The sequence below is a fragment of the Notamacropus eugenii genome, chromosome 4, assembly GCF_028372415.1.
Source record: "Notamacropus eugenii isolate mMacEug1 chromosome 4, mMacEug1.pri_v2, whole genome shotgun sequence".
Taxonomy (NCBI): Eukaryota; Metazoa; Chordata; class Mammalia; order Diprotodontia; family Macropodidae; genus Notamacropus; species Notamacropus eugenii.
Genome location: NC_092875.1, coordinates 68,892,832 through 68,911,655, shown reverse-complemented (window position 1 = coordinate 68,911,655; position 18,824 = coordinate 68,892,832). Strand labels below are relative to the sequence as shown.

General features: G+C 48.3%; 1 protein-coding gene across 1 annotated transcript; it reads left to right on the top strand.

The window, feature by feature from the left end:
* The first annotated feature begins 1,494 nt into the window (after window positions 1-1,494).
* On the top strand, window positions 1,495-11,573 carry PLPP2 (phospholipid phosphatase 2). The gene is made up of 6 exons (XM_072601716.1): window positions 1,495-1,767; window positions 5,163-5,314; window positions 5,834-6,111; window positions 6,500-6,557; window positions 6,712-6,888; window positions 7,069-11,573. Exons 1-6 carry the CDS (start codon window positions 1,716-1,718, stop codon window positions 7,210-7,212), a joined length of 861 nt encoding a protein of 286 aa, XP_072457817.1. The 5' UTR covers window positions 1,495-1,715; the 3' UTR covers window positions 7,213-11,573.
* The last annotated feature ends 7,251 nt before the right edge of the window (window positions 11,574-18,824 follow it).

The following is an 18,824-nucleotide window of genomic DNA, read 5'->3' as shown; positions in this document are numbered from 1 at the left end:
AGATTTGAATCCAGGTTCTCTGGGTTCAGTCCTCTTTCTGCTATGCAGTGTTGCCTCTCCAGTTCTTGGAGTTTCGGAGAGCTCTGGGTTGGTAATCAGAAAGAGCTATGTGTGAACAAATCCCTTTGCTTCTCAGTCTCTCCACTCCCATCTTTATGGACTGGTGTTAGACAAACTCAATTTTTAAGGTTCCTTAATGATTTTGAGGTTCCAGAAGAATCCTTCTTTCCTGGCCCCAAAAACAGTCTTCTTACTCTCCAAGGGTCCATGGATTAAAAGATCTTCCTTCCTGGGCTATTCACAACCTTCAGTGTGGGGAAGTGGATTGCTGTCATCCAGATGTATTAGGAGCCCAGATTTTGGATCCCTTGCTCCCTCCCTTAGAACCAAAAGTCGGAACTAGATGGAACTTTAGAACAATTTAACAAGCTAGTATTGAGTACTCACTAGTATTAGATTCTGGCCATATAGAAATTATTTTAAAAAATCCTTATCCTTAAGGCGCTTGCAGGAGATGACATGTATGTACATGAGAAAGAGGATTCAAGTACTACCTGTGTCTTAAAGACCTAAAGGTGCAGACAGTGTACTCCAAAAAAATAGAACTTTCTGTGGGGGGGAGAGGAATAGGAAATGGGGGAGGAGTCTATGGAAGTGGTACCAGAACTGAGCCTTTCATGATGCATTGGAGAAAGGAGTGACTGAAGGCAGGAAGACACTTTAACAAATATGATTATCCCAATTTTTCAATTGAGGAAACTCAGAAAACAGGAAACAAGTGACCTGCTGCCAGACAAGGTTGTACACAGCTAGTTAAGTGTCTGAGGTAGGATCGGAACCTGGGTCTTCCTGGCTGCAGACCCAGATTTGTATCCACTGAATCTCCCAACTGCCTCTGATTTGAGAAGTGAGTCAAAACTTCCTCCTAGGTTCCAGAATTCCTCCTGTTTCCTCCAGGAACAAAGGGAAATCGGATTAGAAGGGATGCTTTGAAGGGGTCGAGGGACGACGTCAGATCTGGAGACTATGAGAGAACAGTCCCCTCAATTTACGAATGCTAAAACTGAAGCTGGGGAGGAGAGAAGGGACTTGCCCAAGAAAACTGGCCAAAATGACCTCTAAATGAAGAAGCAATGGCATAAAAGCCTTGGACTTTTTCAGGAGACCCGGGTGCTTATCCCCGGCTCTGCCAGTAATACCCCATGACGTGTGGGAGCTCTCTGGGAGTCGGTTTCTCCATCTCCAGAAGGAAGGGAGTACGCATTTGTGTAATGCGCCGGGTACTGAGTCAATCCCCTGAAAAGTCTCATTTGACAGAAGATGACAACTGGACGGGGCGGCCCTCCCGGGGTCCTTCCAGTCCTAAGGTTCGCTCCCGGTGAACCTGCTCCTTCCTTCCTTCTCACCTTTCTTCCTCCTCCCTCTCTCTCCGGGGGCGGGACGGGGCCAGAGTCCAGCCTCCCCGCCTGCTCCCCGCCTCTCGGGCGCCCGCCCCAACCCAGCTCCGCCGCCATGTGACCCTGCTCCCTTTCCCTCTCCTCCCCTTGTCCCAGCCTGGTTGGCCTTCCTCCTTCTGCGCCTCTCCTGCTCCGGGCTTAGGACCCGGAGCCCACGCCCCGTCCGCGTCCACCTCCCGGGGCAGCGGAGGCGGGTCTGAGCTGTTCTCGGAGTGCGCCGTCCAGGGCCGGGTTGGGACGGACCGGGCCGGGCCGGGCATGGAGAGGAATAAGGTGTTCGTGGTGCTCGACGTGGTGTGCCTTGTGGTCGGTAAGCCGCGCGCTCCTGCGCCAGCCCCTCCTGCTATTACCTGACCCCTGTCCCTGCCCCATCCAGTGGTGGCCCTCCCCATCCCCAGTTGTGCAGGACTCAACCATCTGGGGGAATGGAAGAAAGGCCTTCCTACTTGGAGGTCGGCACCAAAGGAGGTGCCAAGAGCCCAGACCTGGGAAGACTGGACCTGGGGAGCTTAAAACACCCCCCTCCCGTGAGTCTGAGGAAGGATTCCCCTATGTAGAAGAACTCTTGCGGGGTGGGGTGGAGGGAGAAGGAGGGGAACAACCTCTGGAGCATTTACATTGGTAACCCCAGCTTTACGCCTGACTCCATAACTTTGGGTTGAGCGTTTAACCCTCCGTCCCTCTCTAAGCCTCAGTTTCCCCATCTGTAAAATGAAAGGATTGGATTGCACTGTGTCTTTATAGCTATTGTAACCTATAATTTTATGAATAAACTCCGACCTATAAAGGGGAGTTCCTTCGGAAGAGGAGGAAGTTGGCCCCTCTTCCATCCCGGGTAGATTGTGCCTGCCCCCCTTCCTCTTGTTTCCCTCCCTGGGGCAATGAATCATAGCTGGGAGGGAGCCCTGATCTGGGAGATCTCCACCAGACCAAAGCCTGGCCTGTCCCTGTAGGCAAGAGAGACCTCAGAGCTGAACTCGGGAGGGCTGAGATCCGGGTTCCACACACCGCACACACCCCAGGACGTCGAGCGGGTTGAATGAGTGGAATTTCGGGGTCTGGACCGCTTGGTGTCTTGCCTCCCTTCTACACTCATCTAACTTCCGAATTTGGAAGATTGCTTTGGGGACTTGTTCTCACTCATCCCCAACCGCAGTCTTAGAAGCCTTCAGAACATAAAATGTCAGGGCTAAAATGGAGATCATGTACACTGCAATCTTGCTGTACGGACAGGAAGCCCAGAGTTTAGACACTTGCCCAAGGTCACACGGACAGTTAAGCCCAGGACTCCTGATTCCCTGGCCAGGGCTCTATGGCCTTTTTTTTGCTAATTCCCAACAAACTTAAAGCAAATATCCCCCATACACCTGCGCACTGGGACGGACCACAGCCAGCCCAGCTGGCCTAACCTCATCCCTGGGTTCCTGGCCTGGCCCAATCCTGCTAGCTGCAGAAAATGCTCCTCTGGGGAGTCATAATTGTAGATTGTGATTGTGGGACTGAAGGGACAGGTACGGGTTAATCAAAGCTCGCAGTGGCTGGGGGGGAGGGGGGGGGCACAATCTGAGCTGGGGACCCTGGCCCCTGCCTATACCAAACCTGTCTGACTGGTTGGTTTTCCTGGAGGGGGGTGTGCTGCTGCTGACAGCCTGAGGGCCCCCTCTGATCCCCTCCCCCAGGGCCCAGACAAAGGATGAGTGTTTACTCTGGGGTTGACAGACAATAGCCTGGGAGGCTTGGAGCTGTGGGAGCCTGGGCTAAAGGTAGCCCTTTAAGGTGGCCTGGAGGAGGGAAATCTACCAGACCTGGGCTGTCTGGAGCTAATCCTTAATCCCTCCCTAATGAAGGAGATGGGGAGGGAGTGGTGGCCTCCAGGATCAAGTTAATACCACCACTCTGTATCTCCTTGCCTTGGGGCCCTGCCAGGGGCCACCGTTAACTTTCTGTAAACTATAAAAGATGGGCGCTGGGGTGCATGAGTCTATATGGTCCAGTAAGTCTTTTTCTGCTCTGAGGTTACCTGGTTCACCAGAAAAGAGAATAACAGACCCTCATTTGTATAAGGAGAAAAGAGGGTGCAGAGAAGGAAGATTACCTGAGTCACCTTCCCTTATCCCTGGCCCCATGGCAGTGTTCAGGACCTTTGTGGATCCATCCCCCAGCCCTCACAGAAGATCCCTTTTCCCCTTCAAACCTGTGAAGTCTGGGAACAGCTCTTTACCTATGGCCCCTGAGGAAAGGGAGTCCAAGGCCTGTTCTTGGGTGAGGCTGGTCCATCAGGCCCTGCCCTGTCCCACGCCTGAAAACCATCAGGGAATGTGCCACCTCTTGGGTTGAGGGCAAAGGGTAGGCAGGGTTCTTCTGGGCATGAGCAGCTAGAGGATGAGGGCAGAAAGAACTCTGGGTCAGAAATGAGGAGACCTGGCTTCTCGTGTTCCCTTTTACCACTGACTTGAACACCTTTGGCAGGTTCCATTCCTTTCTGGACCTGATCTGCAACATGAGAGCATTGGACTCCATGGTCACTTAGGGGACACACACCCCCAACCCTGATATTCTGTGTTCTAAGGATCCTCCTGGTTCTGACATTGTGTTCTAAGGACTTTCCCAGGTGACTTTGTATGTTCTAAGGGACCTCCCAGTGTTCTAAAGCCCTCCCTACTCAGACACTCTCTGTTCCAAGGACCCTCCCAGCTCTGACAATAGTTATTTGTCCTTCCTCCTCAAAGAGGACCATGACTTCAGAAAGAAAATGTTATGATTTGTAAGTGATTTGGCTTTAAGTGAGGAAGGGCTGTGCAAAGTCATCAGCCTCACTTTCTCCTCTGAACCATCTGGGTCCAGTGGCCAGATATCCATCTGCATGACTGGAGATGGCCCTGGATACAGTGGGAGACCCTGGTCTTTTTAAGCTAAAGTCTTTCCCAAGTCTCAGTTTGTCTGAGGCAAAGCCCATTCATTGATTAAGGATAGGTAAGAAATGAGTCAAAGTTTTGCCTAGTCAAAAAAAAAATCAGTCTGAGAGGGGAAGATTCTTAGGGTTTCTAACCAAAACGAAACAATTGCTATTTACACTCACTCTGAGCTATCAGAATCCAAATAATGACCAAGTGAGCCTTGGACTGGGACCTATTGTTGGCCGATCTTTAAGAACCAGAGTGATTTGGGTTTATGGCATGGTCCGTAAAACAGAAATTTGACCATAAATTCTAAAATATCTTACTAGGTTTCAATGATCAAAATTTATATTCTTTTGGGCAGTGCTCCCACAACTAAGGGTATGATTCCCTCTATGAGGAGAGGAGGGAAGGAGAAGAAGAAGGAGCTGCCCTTACCAACTGGAACTGTTGGATCCCCAGTGGGACAGCTAAACTACTACTCACAGGCTGTTGTTTGTCCTTTCTGGAAGAGGACCATACTTCAGGAAGAAAATGTCATGATTTGCAAGTGAATTGGATTTAAGTGAGGCCGGGCTGTACAAAATCACCAGTCTCATTTTCTCCTCTGGAAACATACAGGTCCAGTGGCCAGATATAGATTAGGACAACTGGAGCTACCCATCTCCCCCTCCCAGCTCTGACATTCCTGATTATAAGGGCCCTCCCAGCTCTGACATCCTGTGTCCTAAGGGCCCTCCCAGCTCTGACATCCCACTTTCTGAGCACCTTCCCTGCAGTGATGTTGTTCTGTGTTCTGTATTCTAAGCTTCTCTGCCCTTTATCATCCTGACGCTGGTGAACTCTCCATACAAGAGGGGCTTCTATTGCAGCGATGATACCATCCGATATCCCTACCGCCCTGACACCATCACCCATGGCCTCCTGGCTGGTGTTACCATCACCGTCAGCGTCATCATTGTAAGGATGCTCCACTGCCCCCTGGGAGCAGCCAGTCTGAAAGGGAAGCTGGCCCTGGGGGTTTGGGGGGACATGGCAGAGGGGAGACCTTTTCTCTGATGAGAGTTGACACTGCCCTGCCTGAGCCAGGAATGCCACCTAGAGTTGGGAAAATATTTAGGGACAACTGGCAAAAGGGGCCAGCTTATGGTATAGGAAGAAAAGTGGACTAGCAGGCAGGAGTGGGGAGGGTCCCGTGCTAGCTACCGCTGAGCACTGGGGACCAAAGGAAGGGGAAAAACAGGCCCTTCCTTCAAGGAGTAACAGTCTAATGGGGGAGACAAGGTGAGAACAGCCAGGAACAGGCACATAGCCAAGTCCCAAGTCCCTACGAGTATCTGAGGCTGAATTTGATCCAGAGCTCTGTCCAATACCCCACCATGCCCTTCCTGAGCTATCACGCCCCCTGTGTCATTTCTGCCTCCCTCCTGGCCCTTGCTAAGCCCTATCTGTGTCCCCTAACTCGATTTCACTTGGCAGGTCTCATCTGGGGAGGCCTACCTTGTCTACACAGAACGCCTCTACTCACGATCAGACTTCAACAGCTATGTGGCTGCCCTCTACAAGGTCTTGGGCACCTTCCTCTTTGGGGCAAGTGTGAGCCAGTCCTTGACTGATCTTGCCAAGTACATGATTGGCCGCCTTCGCCCCAACTTCCTAGCAGTCTGTAACCCTGACTGGTCTCGCGTCAACTGCTCAGGCTATGTCCAACCTGAGGCCGTGTGCCGGGGAAGCCCTGCCAATGTCACTGAATCTAGGTAAGCTAAGGGGACACACTGCCCAAGAGATGCATTTCTTCCATTGAGCCTTGACTCCCCTATAGCAGGAGGGATGAAACTGTGTTCCAAGGGCCCTCCTAGATCGGACTTTGCATGTTCTAAGGGCCCTCCCAGCCGTGACATCCTGTGTTCTAAGGGCCCTCCAGCTCTAACAGCCTGTGTTCTAAGGGCCCTCTCAGCTCTGACATCCTGTATTCTAAGGATCCTCCTAACCCTGACATCCCATGTTCTAAGAGCCCTCCCAGCTCTGATGTTCTGCATCCTAAGGTCCCATCAAGAGCATCTTTTCAGGGGGTGTGGAAGGGCCCAGCCTGAGTGGGAAGGGAGACTGTTGACCCTGTTGGACCTGGTTTTGCTCCTGCTCTAGGCTGTCCTTCTACTCAGGCCACTCCTCCTTTGGCATGTACTGCATGGTCTTCCTTGCGGTGAGTGAGCCCCAATGGGCCCCCTTGGATTCCTGAGTCTCCCCATTAGAATTGCCACAGGGAAGGGATGGGAGGAGGGAGGAGGGAGAGAGGGAGAGGTGGGAGAGAGCCTCCCCCCAGCCCAGCCTCATGAACACTTCCCCCTTCCCTGTAGTTGTATGTGCAGGCCCGTCTCTGCTGGCGGTGGGCACGGCTGCTGAGACCCACTGTACAGTTCTTCTTGGTGGCCTTTGCCCTCTACGTGGGATATACTCGAGTGGCTGACTATAAGCACCATTGGAGTGACGTGCTGACTGGTCTCCTGCAGGGAGCACTCGTTGCAGGGCTCACGGTGAGGGACTGCATCCAACCCTTGGGGCTATCCCTGGGCTCCCCTGACTTTGAGTCATCCCAGCCCTTCTCCCGACGATCTTTGCTCTTCTGGCTCCTAATGCTTTGCTCATAATAGGCATTTAAAATTCTTTTTCATTTATTCATCTGTTCACTCCTCACTGACCTATTCCCTTTTCAGGTACGCTACGTCTCAGACTTTTTCAAGCTTCGCCCCCCTCTGACCAGACCAAATGAGGAGGCAGAGCGGAAGCCCAGCCTGGGACTGACCCTGACCCTCACTGAAGGCGACCGAAATCATTTCAGCTATGTGGGAACCTCCTGAGCTGCCTCCCACCCCTCCCTCTCCTTCTGGATGGACATCCCCCTACCCCAACCCTGACCCTGGTCAGTGCTCCCATGCTTGGCCCAGGCTGGTCCTCTCTGCTTCACATCCCCTGGGCTTGGTCCTGTTAGTTAGGGGGAAACTGCTTTAGGGAACTGTGGTTAGGGGGTCTTGTCCCCCACTTCCCATTGGGACTGTAGGAGCTCAAAGAAGAGCCTGGAATAGAGATGGAAAGCCAGGCTAGTGCATGCTGTCTCTAGAAATGCCAGCTACCATCCTCCACTTTGTTGGGGAGGGGTTGAAGGTGGGTTCTATCTCTTTGCTGTGTTTGTAATGTAACTTGCAATGGAGTTTTTATTGAATTAGAAGAACTCTGGGGGGAATGGGGAACTGGTTCCTCTTCTTCAGTCCTGGGCTGGCCTCTAAAAGTTGGGGAAAGAGGAAGGAAAGGTCTCTGTTCTCTCATGCCAGTCCTGTTCCATATGCCCCTCCCTTATTCTGAAGACTTGGGATTCAGTAGCTTTCCAGAAACTGGAAAGTTCCATTGTTGTCCTCTCAAAACCCAGGGAGGGCAGCCCTAGAGAGAAAGAAAGCCTTGGCCTTGGAGTTCCCTCTCTCTACTTCTAACCTGCCTTTCTGTGGTTTGACCCAGGAGGACCCCCAGGAGGAGTAATTGCTATCCCTAATTCCTAGCTCAGCTCCCTGGGCCACCCTAAAATTCTTATCCAGTTTGGAAGGACAGAGAGAATGTCTGAGCTGGAAGAGAACTCGAGAGAGAGTCAAACCCTTTTGTTTTATAGATGGGAAACTGAGGCCCAGGAAGAGGCAGCAACCTTTGGGAGCTCACCAAATGAGTCATTGTGTTAAATATAGAACAGGAATTCCTAGTCTCCCCAAATCCTGACCCAGGGTGTCCACCCTCTCCAACCTGCTCAGCTGAAGAGCGTCCCTCCTCCCATGCCTTCTCTCATGGACTATTTCAGGATTCTGCTTGGAAAGATAGACTTCCTTGACCCTGAGCCCCAGGCCTGGAGATGGAGGAACCTGTCTGGGCACTTCAAAGGAATGAGGAAGGAACAGTGAAAGCCTCTTGGCCCCCTGTTCCATCCTTTGGCCTCTTGGGGCTAGGAATCAAGACCTGAATGAGCTTTTGTGCCTGGTGATTTTGGGCACTTGTGTGCTAGCAGTTCCCCCCTTTCCAACCCTGATACACCTGCCTCTGGATGGGTTTATGCATATGGGGATGGAAAATTCTATGCTGGGATCCTGGGGATTCCATACTTGGGTCACTAGCTTGGAGAACTTCCTTACCTGTTCTTCAACTCATTTCCCCATCCATCAACTCAGACCCAGAGGAGATGGTCTAAAAGTCCCCTAAAAAATACCAGAATTTGGAGGAGCTATGTTCCAGCTCTGCTGGGTGACCTTAGGCAAGTAATTTTTATAGACTGTTTCCAGCAGGATTCTCTGATTACCGCTTAAGCAAAGGAGCTGTCTGTTACAAGGGTATATTAGGTATGTCTGCCATGCTCCTTGGATTTCTTTTCTCCCCTGAAGTCAGCAGCCAGAAAGGAAGGAGAGGAGAGAGGGGGACAGCAGGAAGAAAAGAAGCCAGTAAGACCCGGAGTCTTGGAGACTTGATTTTAAATCTGGCCTCTGATGCTTACCAGCTATTATGTCCCTCTGTCTGCCTCAGTTTCCTCATCTGTGAAATGGAGATCTTAATAGCACCTGTCTTCCAGGGTTATGGGAGGATAAGTCAATGTTTGTAGAACACTTTGCAAACCTGGAAGAATAATTGTGGAGGGAGGGTCTCTTATTTGGAGCCAAGATCAAAAGGTCCACATCCCCTTCACTCAATCCAGCCCAAAACCTCCCCATCTGAACTATTCCTGACGCTTTGGTACTATCTCTAGGAGGCCCCTGGTAAGTGGCACTGTTGTTTCTGGTAGGGTAACATTTCTCTTATCACACATTAACCTTTATCAGGAGTCCAGAGCCCCGGAGCTAGAAAATGGCTTTGATTGTACTGGACTGGGGAGGTGGGGCTGGGTTACTTTGTGCATCCAGGGGGTAGCTTAAGGACAAGGGGAGGAGGAAGGGGGGGCGATCACAAAGAGACTGACTGACCGCAAAGACTAACCTGACTTGGAATCCTAGCATGCCACATCCAGGAGGGACCTCAGAATGGGAGACATCAGAGAAAGGAAGTCACTTGCCTAGAGTCACTCAGCAAATCAGAAGCATGGCCAGCACTAGTACCCAGGCATCTTCTTTCCCAGCCCCAGGTTCTTAAAAATGCCTCTGAAATTGCAGAGATTGGGGCTTGAGGGAAAGATCAGAGGGACTTTCGTGGTTCAAGAGCAGGGCCATGGTTCATTTGACCTCTTTGAACTGAGATGTTGAGTGTGTTTGTGTGCATCCTATGGGTCGGCCAATCTGGCCTTCTTGCTTTTACCTGTATGACACACAATCTGGCCCACCTAGCCCAGGTGACCTACATCCTCAGTTACTGAAAGAACTAGCAAGAAGGGATTGTTCAGCCACTGTCTGCAGTATTTGAATAATTGCAAAACGACATTGCCAAGAGAAGTGTAAATGTTCCAATTTTCCAAAATGGGAGAATGAAGTCTCTAAACTGTAGTCCAGTGAACTTGACTTGAGTCCTGTGGAGATTCTAGAGTGGACATTAAAAAGATGGTTGGTAAATATCTGAGTCAGCAGATGTAGCTCATGTCAAAATAATCTTATTTCTTTTTTTGGACGAAGTATCTTAAGTTGATCAGTGAGGGAATTCTGTAGAAATTATTTGCCCAGATTTTGACAGTTTGATCAAGTCCCATGTACAATTCTTCTGGAAAAGATGGAGGGATTTGGATTAGATGATCATATAATTAGAGTCAAAGTTGATTGTTATATTTAAGATCAACCTGGCCAGTGGTGTCAAGTAGAGTGAGTGCTTCAAGGATCCATGCTTGGCCCTGTGCCATTCGATGTCTTTATTAATGATTATTAAGTATTGATGACCTACTCATCAAATTTTCAGATGACAAAATTTGAGAAAGACAGCAACTAACCTATTGAGTGATAGGACATAGAAAGATCTTGAAGGCATGGGGCCCAAAAGCTAATCCAATGAAATTAATTAGGGGTGAACATCATGTCTTACATTTAGGTTCAAAAAGTCAATTTTCCAACTACAAGATGGCGGAGACATTAGACAAAAGGTCTGAAAATACCTCCAGGAGATTTTAGTGGATTACAAATGTCATGAGTTGGCAATGGAATATATATGGCAGCTAGAAGAAAGCTTTTTTGATCCTGGGCTACATTGAGAAGACCCTTTTCAGGAATAAGGAGGTGATAATAGCTACTCTGTAGTCTGCCTTAAAGCACATATGGAGTACCATGTTCAGTTCTAGGTACTTCAGTTTAAAATAGTGATAAGCTGCAGTATCAAGAGGGTGGTAACCTGGGTAGTAAAGGTCCTGGAGCCCATGCTCCATGAGCTAGAGTTTAAAGCAGGTGAGGATGGAGAGAAGACAGGAATCACTGAAGGCCTGTTGTGTGGAAGAGATTAGACTTGTTCTATTTGTCCTGGAACCAGGAACCATGTAGATGATGTGAAAAGGAAGATTGAAACTATCAGGAAAACCTAACATATGGAGCTGTCCCAAAGTAGAGTGGGGAGCCATGGTGGTAGGGCTTTAAGTAGAGACTGGATATAGCTCCTTTCCAGGTGGGTTATAGTGGGAATGCCTTTTGGATATAGATTGGATAAGGTGATTGCTGCTGAGGTCCCTTTGACCTCTCAAATTCCATTTCAAACTTCGATGCCAACACAGGCTGGCGACCCTATTCCCCGGAATAAGTGACCTCACTTCCTTAAGAATCTCTGATGGGGCCCGTGACTTGCCTGACATTCCTCTACCAGTCTGCACTTTCTCTATGGCTTAGTCTTAGACAGTTACAGAGGCATCTGAGAATTTGAATGACCTGACTAGGATGCCACCACTGGGTACATGTTGGAGGCAGTTCTTGAACGAGATTTTACTGACTCCCCAGTTCTCTCTGCTACTTCCTACTTGAGTCCATTTTATATGTTTTTCATATAAAACGAGGCAACTTTGTGGCACTGTACTTAGCATACAGGACCTCAAGTCAAGATCTGAGTTCAAATCCAGCCCCTGGTACTAACGGTACGACACTGAAAAGTTTCTTAACCTCTGCCTGCCTCTTTCCTTATCTGTAAAATAGGGGTAATAATCTCACCTACCTCTTTCCCAGGCTGGTTGTGAGGACAGAATGAAATAATTATTGTAAAGTGCTTAAAGCTCTATAAATCAACTGTTTTGAATATACTTTTATATGTGTATCTCCATGGAATAGAAGCTCTGTGGAAAAAAATTATTTTCTAATTTTTTTGTTTTGCTTTTGAGTTTTCAGCACCTGACACAGTAGGCACCTAAATGCTTGTCCTTGGGTTTGGGGAAAAAGGGGACCCCATTGACCTGGGAAGAACATATTAACCTGCCCCCTGTTAGCAAAGAGAGGCATTTGAACTGAGGCGGCGGCTGCCCAGGAGACTGTAGATCAAAGCCTGGGTCCCTTGGATGTCTGAGACTGGTCCCTCAGCCCCAGGTTCCTAGGAGTTCTCCATCATCCCAGCCCATTAGGTGAAGGGGTGGTCCTTGCTAGACGCAGACAATGTTTGCTGGACGGCAGCAGAGCCAGGAGGGGGCAGCAAAAGCCCGGATTTCCCATCCTTGGGACTCTGGGCAGGGCAGGGCCGTCCGGGCAGGGCTGGACTGAGCTAGGAGCTGCCTCTTCCATTAGCTCAGCCTTCCGCTTCCTGTACTCACAATCCTGAGGGATTGCCTAAGACCAACCCTGGGCAGTCCTCAGTCACATGATATTGCCTCGCCCCAAGTGGGTGGCTCATGGGCACCCCAATCCCTGCCCTTAGAAATCCTGCTCTTGGCATCAGAGCCCACCTCCAGCACATCCCCTCAAATTATTTATCTGCACCCCTCCCCATAGCACATATTGTTAGGTCTTTCCCTGCTCCACAGCAATATATTCTGTGTCTGAGATGGGGGTACCCTCAGGGTTCAGCTGCATCTCCCGCAAACGGGGAAGCCCCCTGAAGTCAGGATTTTGTCTTCCCTCCATAGAGATCCTAGGGAGCAAACATCAGTTTCCTACTCTGTTTCCTGGCTCTGACTGGCTTCTCAGTGCCCCAATTTCCTCACTTGTATAATAGTGTTAATAATGCTAATAGACATTAGGAGCCACTCCCAGAGTCAGAAAGGACTTTGTAGAACTTAAAACTATGGGATCCAAGACTGAGGCCTGAATGGGAGCTCTGAGGTCATCACGTTCCACTCGTTTTATTAAAGAGGAAAGTAAAGCATTAAGTGACTTGCCCAGGGTCACACAGCTAATCAACTCCTCAAAGCTTTCCTTTCTAGAGAACTAGGACCTGAACTTTCTATCTGACACTACATCCGAAGCTGGATGTGGTTTGGACTCTAGGGAACATCCATGCCCCCTTTCCACCTTCTTTTCCTCTTCCTTACACTCTAAGCTGAAGGCAGAGACTTTTTCCTTATTTGTATCGGCAGTGCTTAGCACAGACACTGTGCTCATAGTAGGCTCTTCATGGTTGAAATAATTGGGGAAAAAAAAAAAGATATTTTCAGGGTAAGATTTGGACCCAGGTCTATCCTCATTCCAAAGCCAGTGTCCTATCAACTATACCACATTTACCCCTATTTCTTATAGTTGGTCTCTTAGCCCCCTCTCCTCTACAAGTTGGGGCTCCCTGAGGGCAATCAATGGTAAATCTTCTGAGGCCCAGGCCCTATCCTAGATGCTGGGGGAGGAGGGATCCAAGTACAAAGAATGAAATCATCTTTACCTGCTATGAGTTTCCATTCCAACAGGACAGTGACTTTCTATCTCTCCTTCCTACTATAGGCCCCTTTTAGGGTGCCACCCCTGAGGGTTTGGGGAGCAGAGAAGCAATGGGGGAGAGTATGGAGGGACTGTTACACTTTCCCTCCCTGGAAGGAGCTGGATCTCAACTTTGTTGCCTCATCTGTAAAATGAGGAGATTGGACCTGGTGATCTGGAAAGCCTTTCAAGCTCTGGAGAGCTAGGAAGCCCTGGCTTTTTCTAAATACTGCCTTTCCTCCTCATTTATTTCCTCCTCTGTTCTCCTGAGCTTGGGACACATCCTATCTCCATTCCCTGCTTCTGCCTGGGGGCAGACAGAGGAAAGGGTTAAGCCTTTCCTAGTAAGGGGGGAAATTATTTTCCTTATCCTTATCTCCTTCCATCCACAATCTCTGGCCCTGGGGGCTTCTTCCCTTTGGCATTCCTCTTTACCAGGGCCTGGCATCCCTTTCCTTGGCCTGAGGTGGGGGCCGCCTCCCAAGAAGGCCAAGGCTTGGAAAAGTTGCCCATCTGGGTCCTGTTTCCAGTGGGAATCCCAGCCCAGGCCAGACTGCTGGCCGGCAGCCATTCCCAGAGACTGCCCGGCTCTGTGGCTGCCAGGCCATCCCTGAGGTCAGCGGCTTCCTGAGGACCAATGATTGATGCCTCAGCCTCTCCCCAGGGGCACTGGGGGAAGTTTTCCTTCCTCTTCCCACCCTTGGCTCTCCCGCCTGACCTAACCACAGAGGCCCAGGGCTCCAGAGGGATCAGACTTAGAGAAGAGGAAGTCTGGGACCTGCCTAGGCTGGGATTTCTGTGGTCTGAGGGCACTGGCTTCCAGGGCTCCTGAGAAATCAGCCTTCAGAGATAATCACCCCAAACCAAAAGCTCAAGGACAAGGATGGGGATGGGGGGGGGGATGGGGGCAGAGTGAAGAAATTGAGGAATCTGTGAAAAGGAGGGGACCCCACAAGAGGGCTAGGAATTCAGGAGGATGGGGGCTCAGTGAGTTATCTGGGGGCTCAGTGGTGGGGACCCAGTGAGGAGGACAGGGCCCAACAGAGGTGAGAGTCCATGGAACGGTCACTCAGTCTGGCAAAGAAGCTCGGTGGAGGGGAAGGGGATGAGGGCAGAAGAGAGGCCTGGGAGGGTAGTGTGGGATAGCAGCTCAGAAAAAAGGATGATGAGTCTGTCAGGGGCCAAACACCAGGACTCTCTCAACCTGGCCATCTGGACCCTGCCGGAGATCAGGCCCTGGATCCTCCCCTCCCCCAGGACTGTGAGAAAGTCAAATTAATTAAAAATTAATATCAAATCATCTGACTGGGGCTAAACTTATTGGAGAGGGTGTGACTGTCTGCTAATCCACACTGGTAATACGCTCAGCCCTCCTCCCCAGCACTCCTTTCTCCCTCTTCCAGGTCCTCTCCAGCCCTCTCCCCATCCCTCCTTGGGCCCTCCAGACCCCCTGCTTTGTTGTTAACAAATTACGCTTAGGTTAGCCATCTTCCTTCCACACTTTCTGTTTTTACATGTTTGGCTTCCACCAGGAGACACATCACTGAGGACCACTGTCTCCAGGGCTGGGTGGACCTCTCATGCCAAGAGGGGGCGTAGGCATGTCTATTGTTTCTCATTACCATTTCCAATCAATCAATTAATTGAGCATTCAGTAACCTCATTTCTGCTGAGATTCACTCTGTCTATCTAGGATGACCACATCTTGTGACTCTTAGCTACTGGCCCTCTGGTCTCAATCAGCATTTATTAAGTGCCTACTATGTGCCTGGGCAGCCAAGTGGCAAAGTGGATAGAGTGCCGGACCCAGAGTCAGGAAGAGCTAAGTTCCAAGACACTAGCTGTGTGACCCTGGACAAGTCACTTAACCCTGTGTTTGCCTCAGTTTCTTCATCTGTAAAGTGAACTGGAGACAGAAATGGCAAACCACTTCAGTATCTCTGCCAAGAAAACCCCAAATGGAGTCATGAACAGTCTGAAATGACTGAAAAATACACACACACACACACATATACATACATACATCTTCTAGAAGCCACTCTGGTAGCTACTACTCCAGTTCAAGGTCCCATCGCTTCTAACCTGGGTCACTGTCACATTCTCCTAATTGGTGCCCTTGCTTCCAGCCTCTTCTCTCTCCAAACCAGCCTCCAAATAATTTCCCCATTGATATTTCTCATGCACAAGTCACTCCCCTGACCAAGAAACTCCTTGCTGCCTACAGTACCCAGAACAAAACACAAACCCCTCTGTTTGGCATTTAAGGCCCTTTCCAAATCTGGCTCTCACCCATCTTTTTAGAATTATTTCACATTATGGCCCTTCACAGGCCTACCTGCTGTTCCCCAGTATATAACACATCATCTCCCAAAGAGATCAAAGACCCCATGACCCCGAAGACATCAAAGAAAGAGGAGAAATCCCATATGTACAAAAAGATTTATAGCAACATATTTTTTAAGCTAGAAACTAAAGGAATGCCTATCAATTGGGCAGTGCTGAACACAATATAGTATGAGAATGAAATGGAATGCTTCTGTACTCTAAGAAATAACAGAAGGGATGAGAAAGGGTGTGCTGGAAGCAAGACTAACTGGAGAGTCAATTTTCAAATTTTCATTGTGAGCTTTTACATGTTAGAAATCAGCAAGCTACAAATCAAGGCTTGGTTTATTCTATTATTATTATACAATATTATTATATCATATATTGTTTTGTTGATTTTGAGACTTAAGCAAGAGAGAAAATGTTAATCATGTAAATTGAACTTGAAAGTGTGTTATATGTAACTTTTGAGGGGTGGGGGAGACCTGATTGTTAAACATTAAGGAGCACACCCCTGGTTCAGTGAGAACTGGTCAGTGAAGTGGATGAGAAGTCATAAGAGGGGTAATCGGCCTTAGTGAAAGGAAAGGCGACTTAATGGACAATTAGGGGTCCTGGTAAAGGGGTAGGGATTCAGTGAGAGTTTAGGGGCTCACAGAATCAGGGGAAGAGATTCCGTGACTCAAAGAGAGCCTCAAATCCCACCTGTACCTGACCAAGAAAACCCTCTACAACCTTCTGAACAAGGAGTCCACAGTCTCTGCTTGAAGCTCTCCAGTGATGAGGAAAGCCACCACCTGCTGAGGCAGAGCTCCCTACCCCCTATCCTTCCCCTCTTCCCCACCTGCTGCTGAACAGCTCTGGGCTAGTTGTTAAGAAGGCTTTTCCCTACCAGCTCTAAAGTAGTCTCTTCAAAATCTCTACCCACAACCCCTGGAACTCCTCCTAGGGCCAAGTGGAACAATCCTGTTTCCTCTTCCTTCAGATAATTAAACACAGCTATCATGTCCCCTCTGACAGGCCTAAAAAATCCCCATTTCCTCCAAATGGTCCTCGGAGGACAAGGTGAGATCCTTCACCATCCTGTTTATCTTCCTCTGGAGGTTCTATAGCCTACAGATGCTACTCCTTGGAGAGATGATATCCCTTGCAGTGTGTGCAGATTACTCGTGGTGTGGCTGGGTCAGGGCAGAGTACAGGGGGACAATTCCCTCCCTGGTTCAGTATATACTATGCATCTCTTAGGAGTCTAGGATCCCAAATTTAGATCTGAAAGGGATCTTAGAAAGTTACCCAGTCCAGTGGCATTGGAAAGGATGCCTGCAGACCACAGACTGAGTTAGAAAATCATAAATTAACATCTATGTGGCATTGTATTTTTCTTAATTTTGTGAAACACTTTCCAATTACGTTCAATCTAGTTTAGGCTCATACTAGGGAGTTTTGGGGTGTGGGCTGCAAGTTTAACACCCTGGATCTAATCAAACCCTTCATTTTACAAATAAGGAAACTGAGACCTAGGGAGGTGGGATGGTATTGTGAAAAGGGGACTGGATTGGGAATCATGAGACCAGGGTTCAAATCCTGGTCCTGGGCCTCAGTTTCTTTACCTGTGAGATGAGAGTGTTAGACCAGATGACCTAAGAGGACCCTTTCAGGTTAACTAATACATTCAACGGAAGTGGCAGAACCAGGATTCCAACACTCAGGCCCCTCTAACTCCAAATCCAGTCCTCTACTTCCCAGCCTTCCCATTCCCTTTTTTGCTGTCCCTACCCCAAAAAAATGCCAGCATTTATTTAGGGGCTTAAGATTTCCAAAGTTCTTTATGAATATATCTCCCTGAGAAGTAGGTGCTATTAATATTTCCATTTTACAGATGAGAAAACTGATTCAGACAGAGTTCAAGGGGCTTGCCCAGAATGCTTTAGCTAGATGCTCTCTGAGGTCCTATTAGAACTCAAGGCTTTAGGACTCCCAATTGCATCGATTTGTACTCTATGGCGCCTCCTACTGGTCCTGCATATCCCACTGGACTGTTCTATTGAGGTTACTTTGGACTCATAGCATAACATAGCAGGCAAACTACAGGAGTCAGTTTGTCCTTGGGAAGTTAATTTTTTTTAAAAATGTGAGTATATTCTATTTAGTTTTATCTTACAGAAATAAAGGCTCCATCAACATCAAAATGTTCTCAGGAGATTTTTTTGGTTTCCTTCCTTCCTCTCTTTTTCTTTCTCTCCCTTCTTTCATCCTCTTTCTTTTTCTTCCTTCCTTTCTTCCTTCTTTCTTTTCTTCCTTCCTTCCTTCCTTCCTTCCTTTTTTTCCTTTCTTCCTTTTTTTGTGGTAACAAAGATTTGGTAACAAAATAGATGCTGCTCATTGATTGGAGCCCAGCTAAACAAACTGTGGTACTCAAATATAAGGGAGCTATTTCAGTGTTCCAAGAAATGAGCTTGCTATTTCTATGACCTTGGGCAAGTCACTAGACCTCAGATTTCTTGTCTATGGGATGAGGGATGACCTCTGAGATTCTAGATCTATTATCCTATGAAGAATGCAGAGCAACATGGGAAGATATATACACTGATGAGGAATGAAGCAAGGGAAACCAGGAAAACACTTGATACATGCAATATGGTGATTAAAAACAGGAAAAACAAATAGAAACTCCTAAGTAGGAAGAAACCCCTTGCATTTGTCCTTCATTCTTGAAGAGGACCATGACATTAAGAGGATGACATGACTTGCAGCTGACTTGATTTGAGTGAGAGAAAACCCCTAAAATGAAACTTATAATTATCCTGACCAATCTCAGCTCCAGAGAAGAGATGATAAAACCCTCCTCCCTCTCTTCTTCAAAGAAATTGAGGACTGTGGGTACAGAGTCCTGCATACACTGTTACACTCAGCTGATGTGTTCATTTGTAGCACAACTTTTTTCTTTCTTAATCTTTGTTATAAGGGATGGCTACCTCAGAGGTGGCTAAAGAGGTATGTGCTTGGAAATGAAAGCCATGTAAAGTCAACAGATATAAATTAATATGAAAAATAAAAGAAAATACATCCTCCTCTCTTTTTATTTTTTTGCAAAGTTGGGCAACTGCGAATGTGTAAATGTTTTTGTGGAGTCATTTTTCAGTTTTTGTCTGACTCTTCATGACCCCATTTGGGGTTTTCTTTGCAAAGATACTGGAGTAGTTGGCCATTTCCTTCTCCAACTCATTTTACAGAGGAAGAAACTGAGGCAAACAGGAGGAAGTGATTTGCCTAGGATCACACAGTTAATAAGTGTCTGAAGTAAGATTTGAACTCAGGAAGATGCATCTTCC

Excerpts from the sequence above, each read along its gene's own strand:
- PLPP2 (XM_072601716.1), top strand. The coding sequence starts at position 1,716 with ATGGAGAGGAATAAGGTGTTCGTGGTGCTCGACGTGGTGTGCCTTGTG. Across the intron at positions 6,112-6,499 it reads GCCAATGTCACTGAATCTAG|GCTGTCCTTCTACTCAGGCC; the intron begins GTAAGCTAAGGG and ends CTCCTGCTCTAG. Across the intron at positions 6,889-7,068 it reads CACTCGTTGCAGGGCTCACG|GTACGCTACGTCTCAGACTT; the intron begins GTGAGGGACTGC and ends TTCCCTTTTCAG.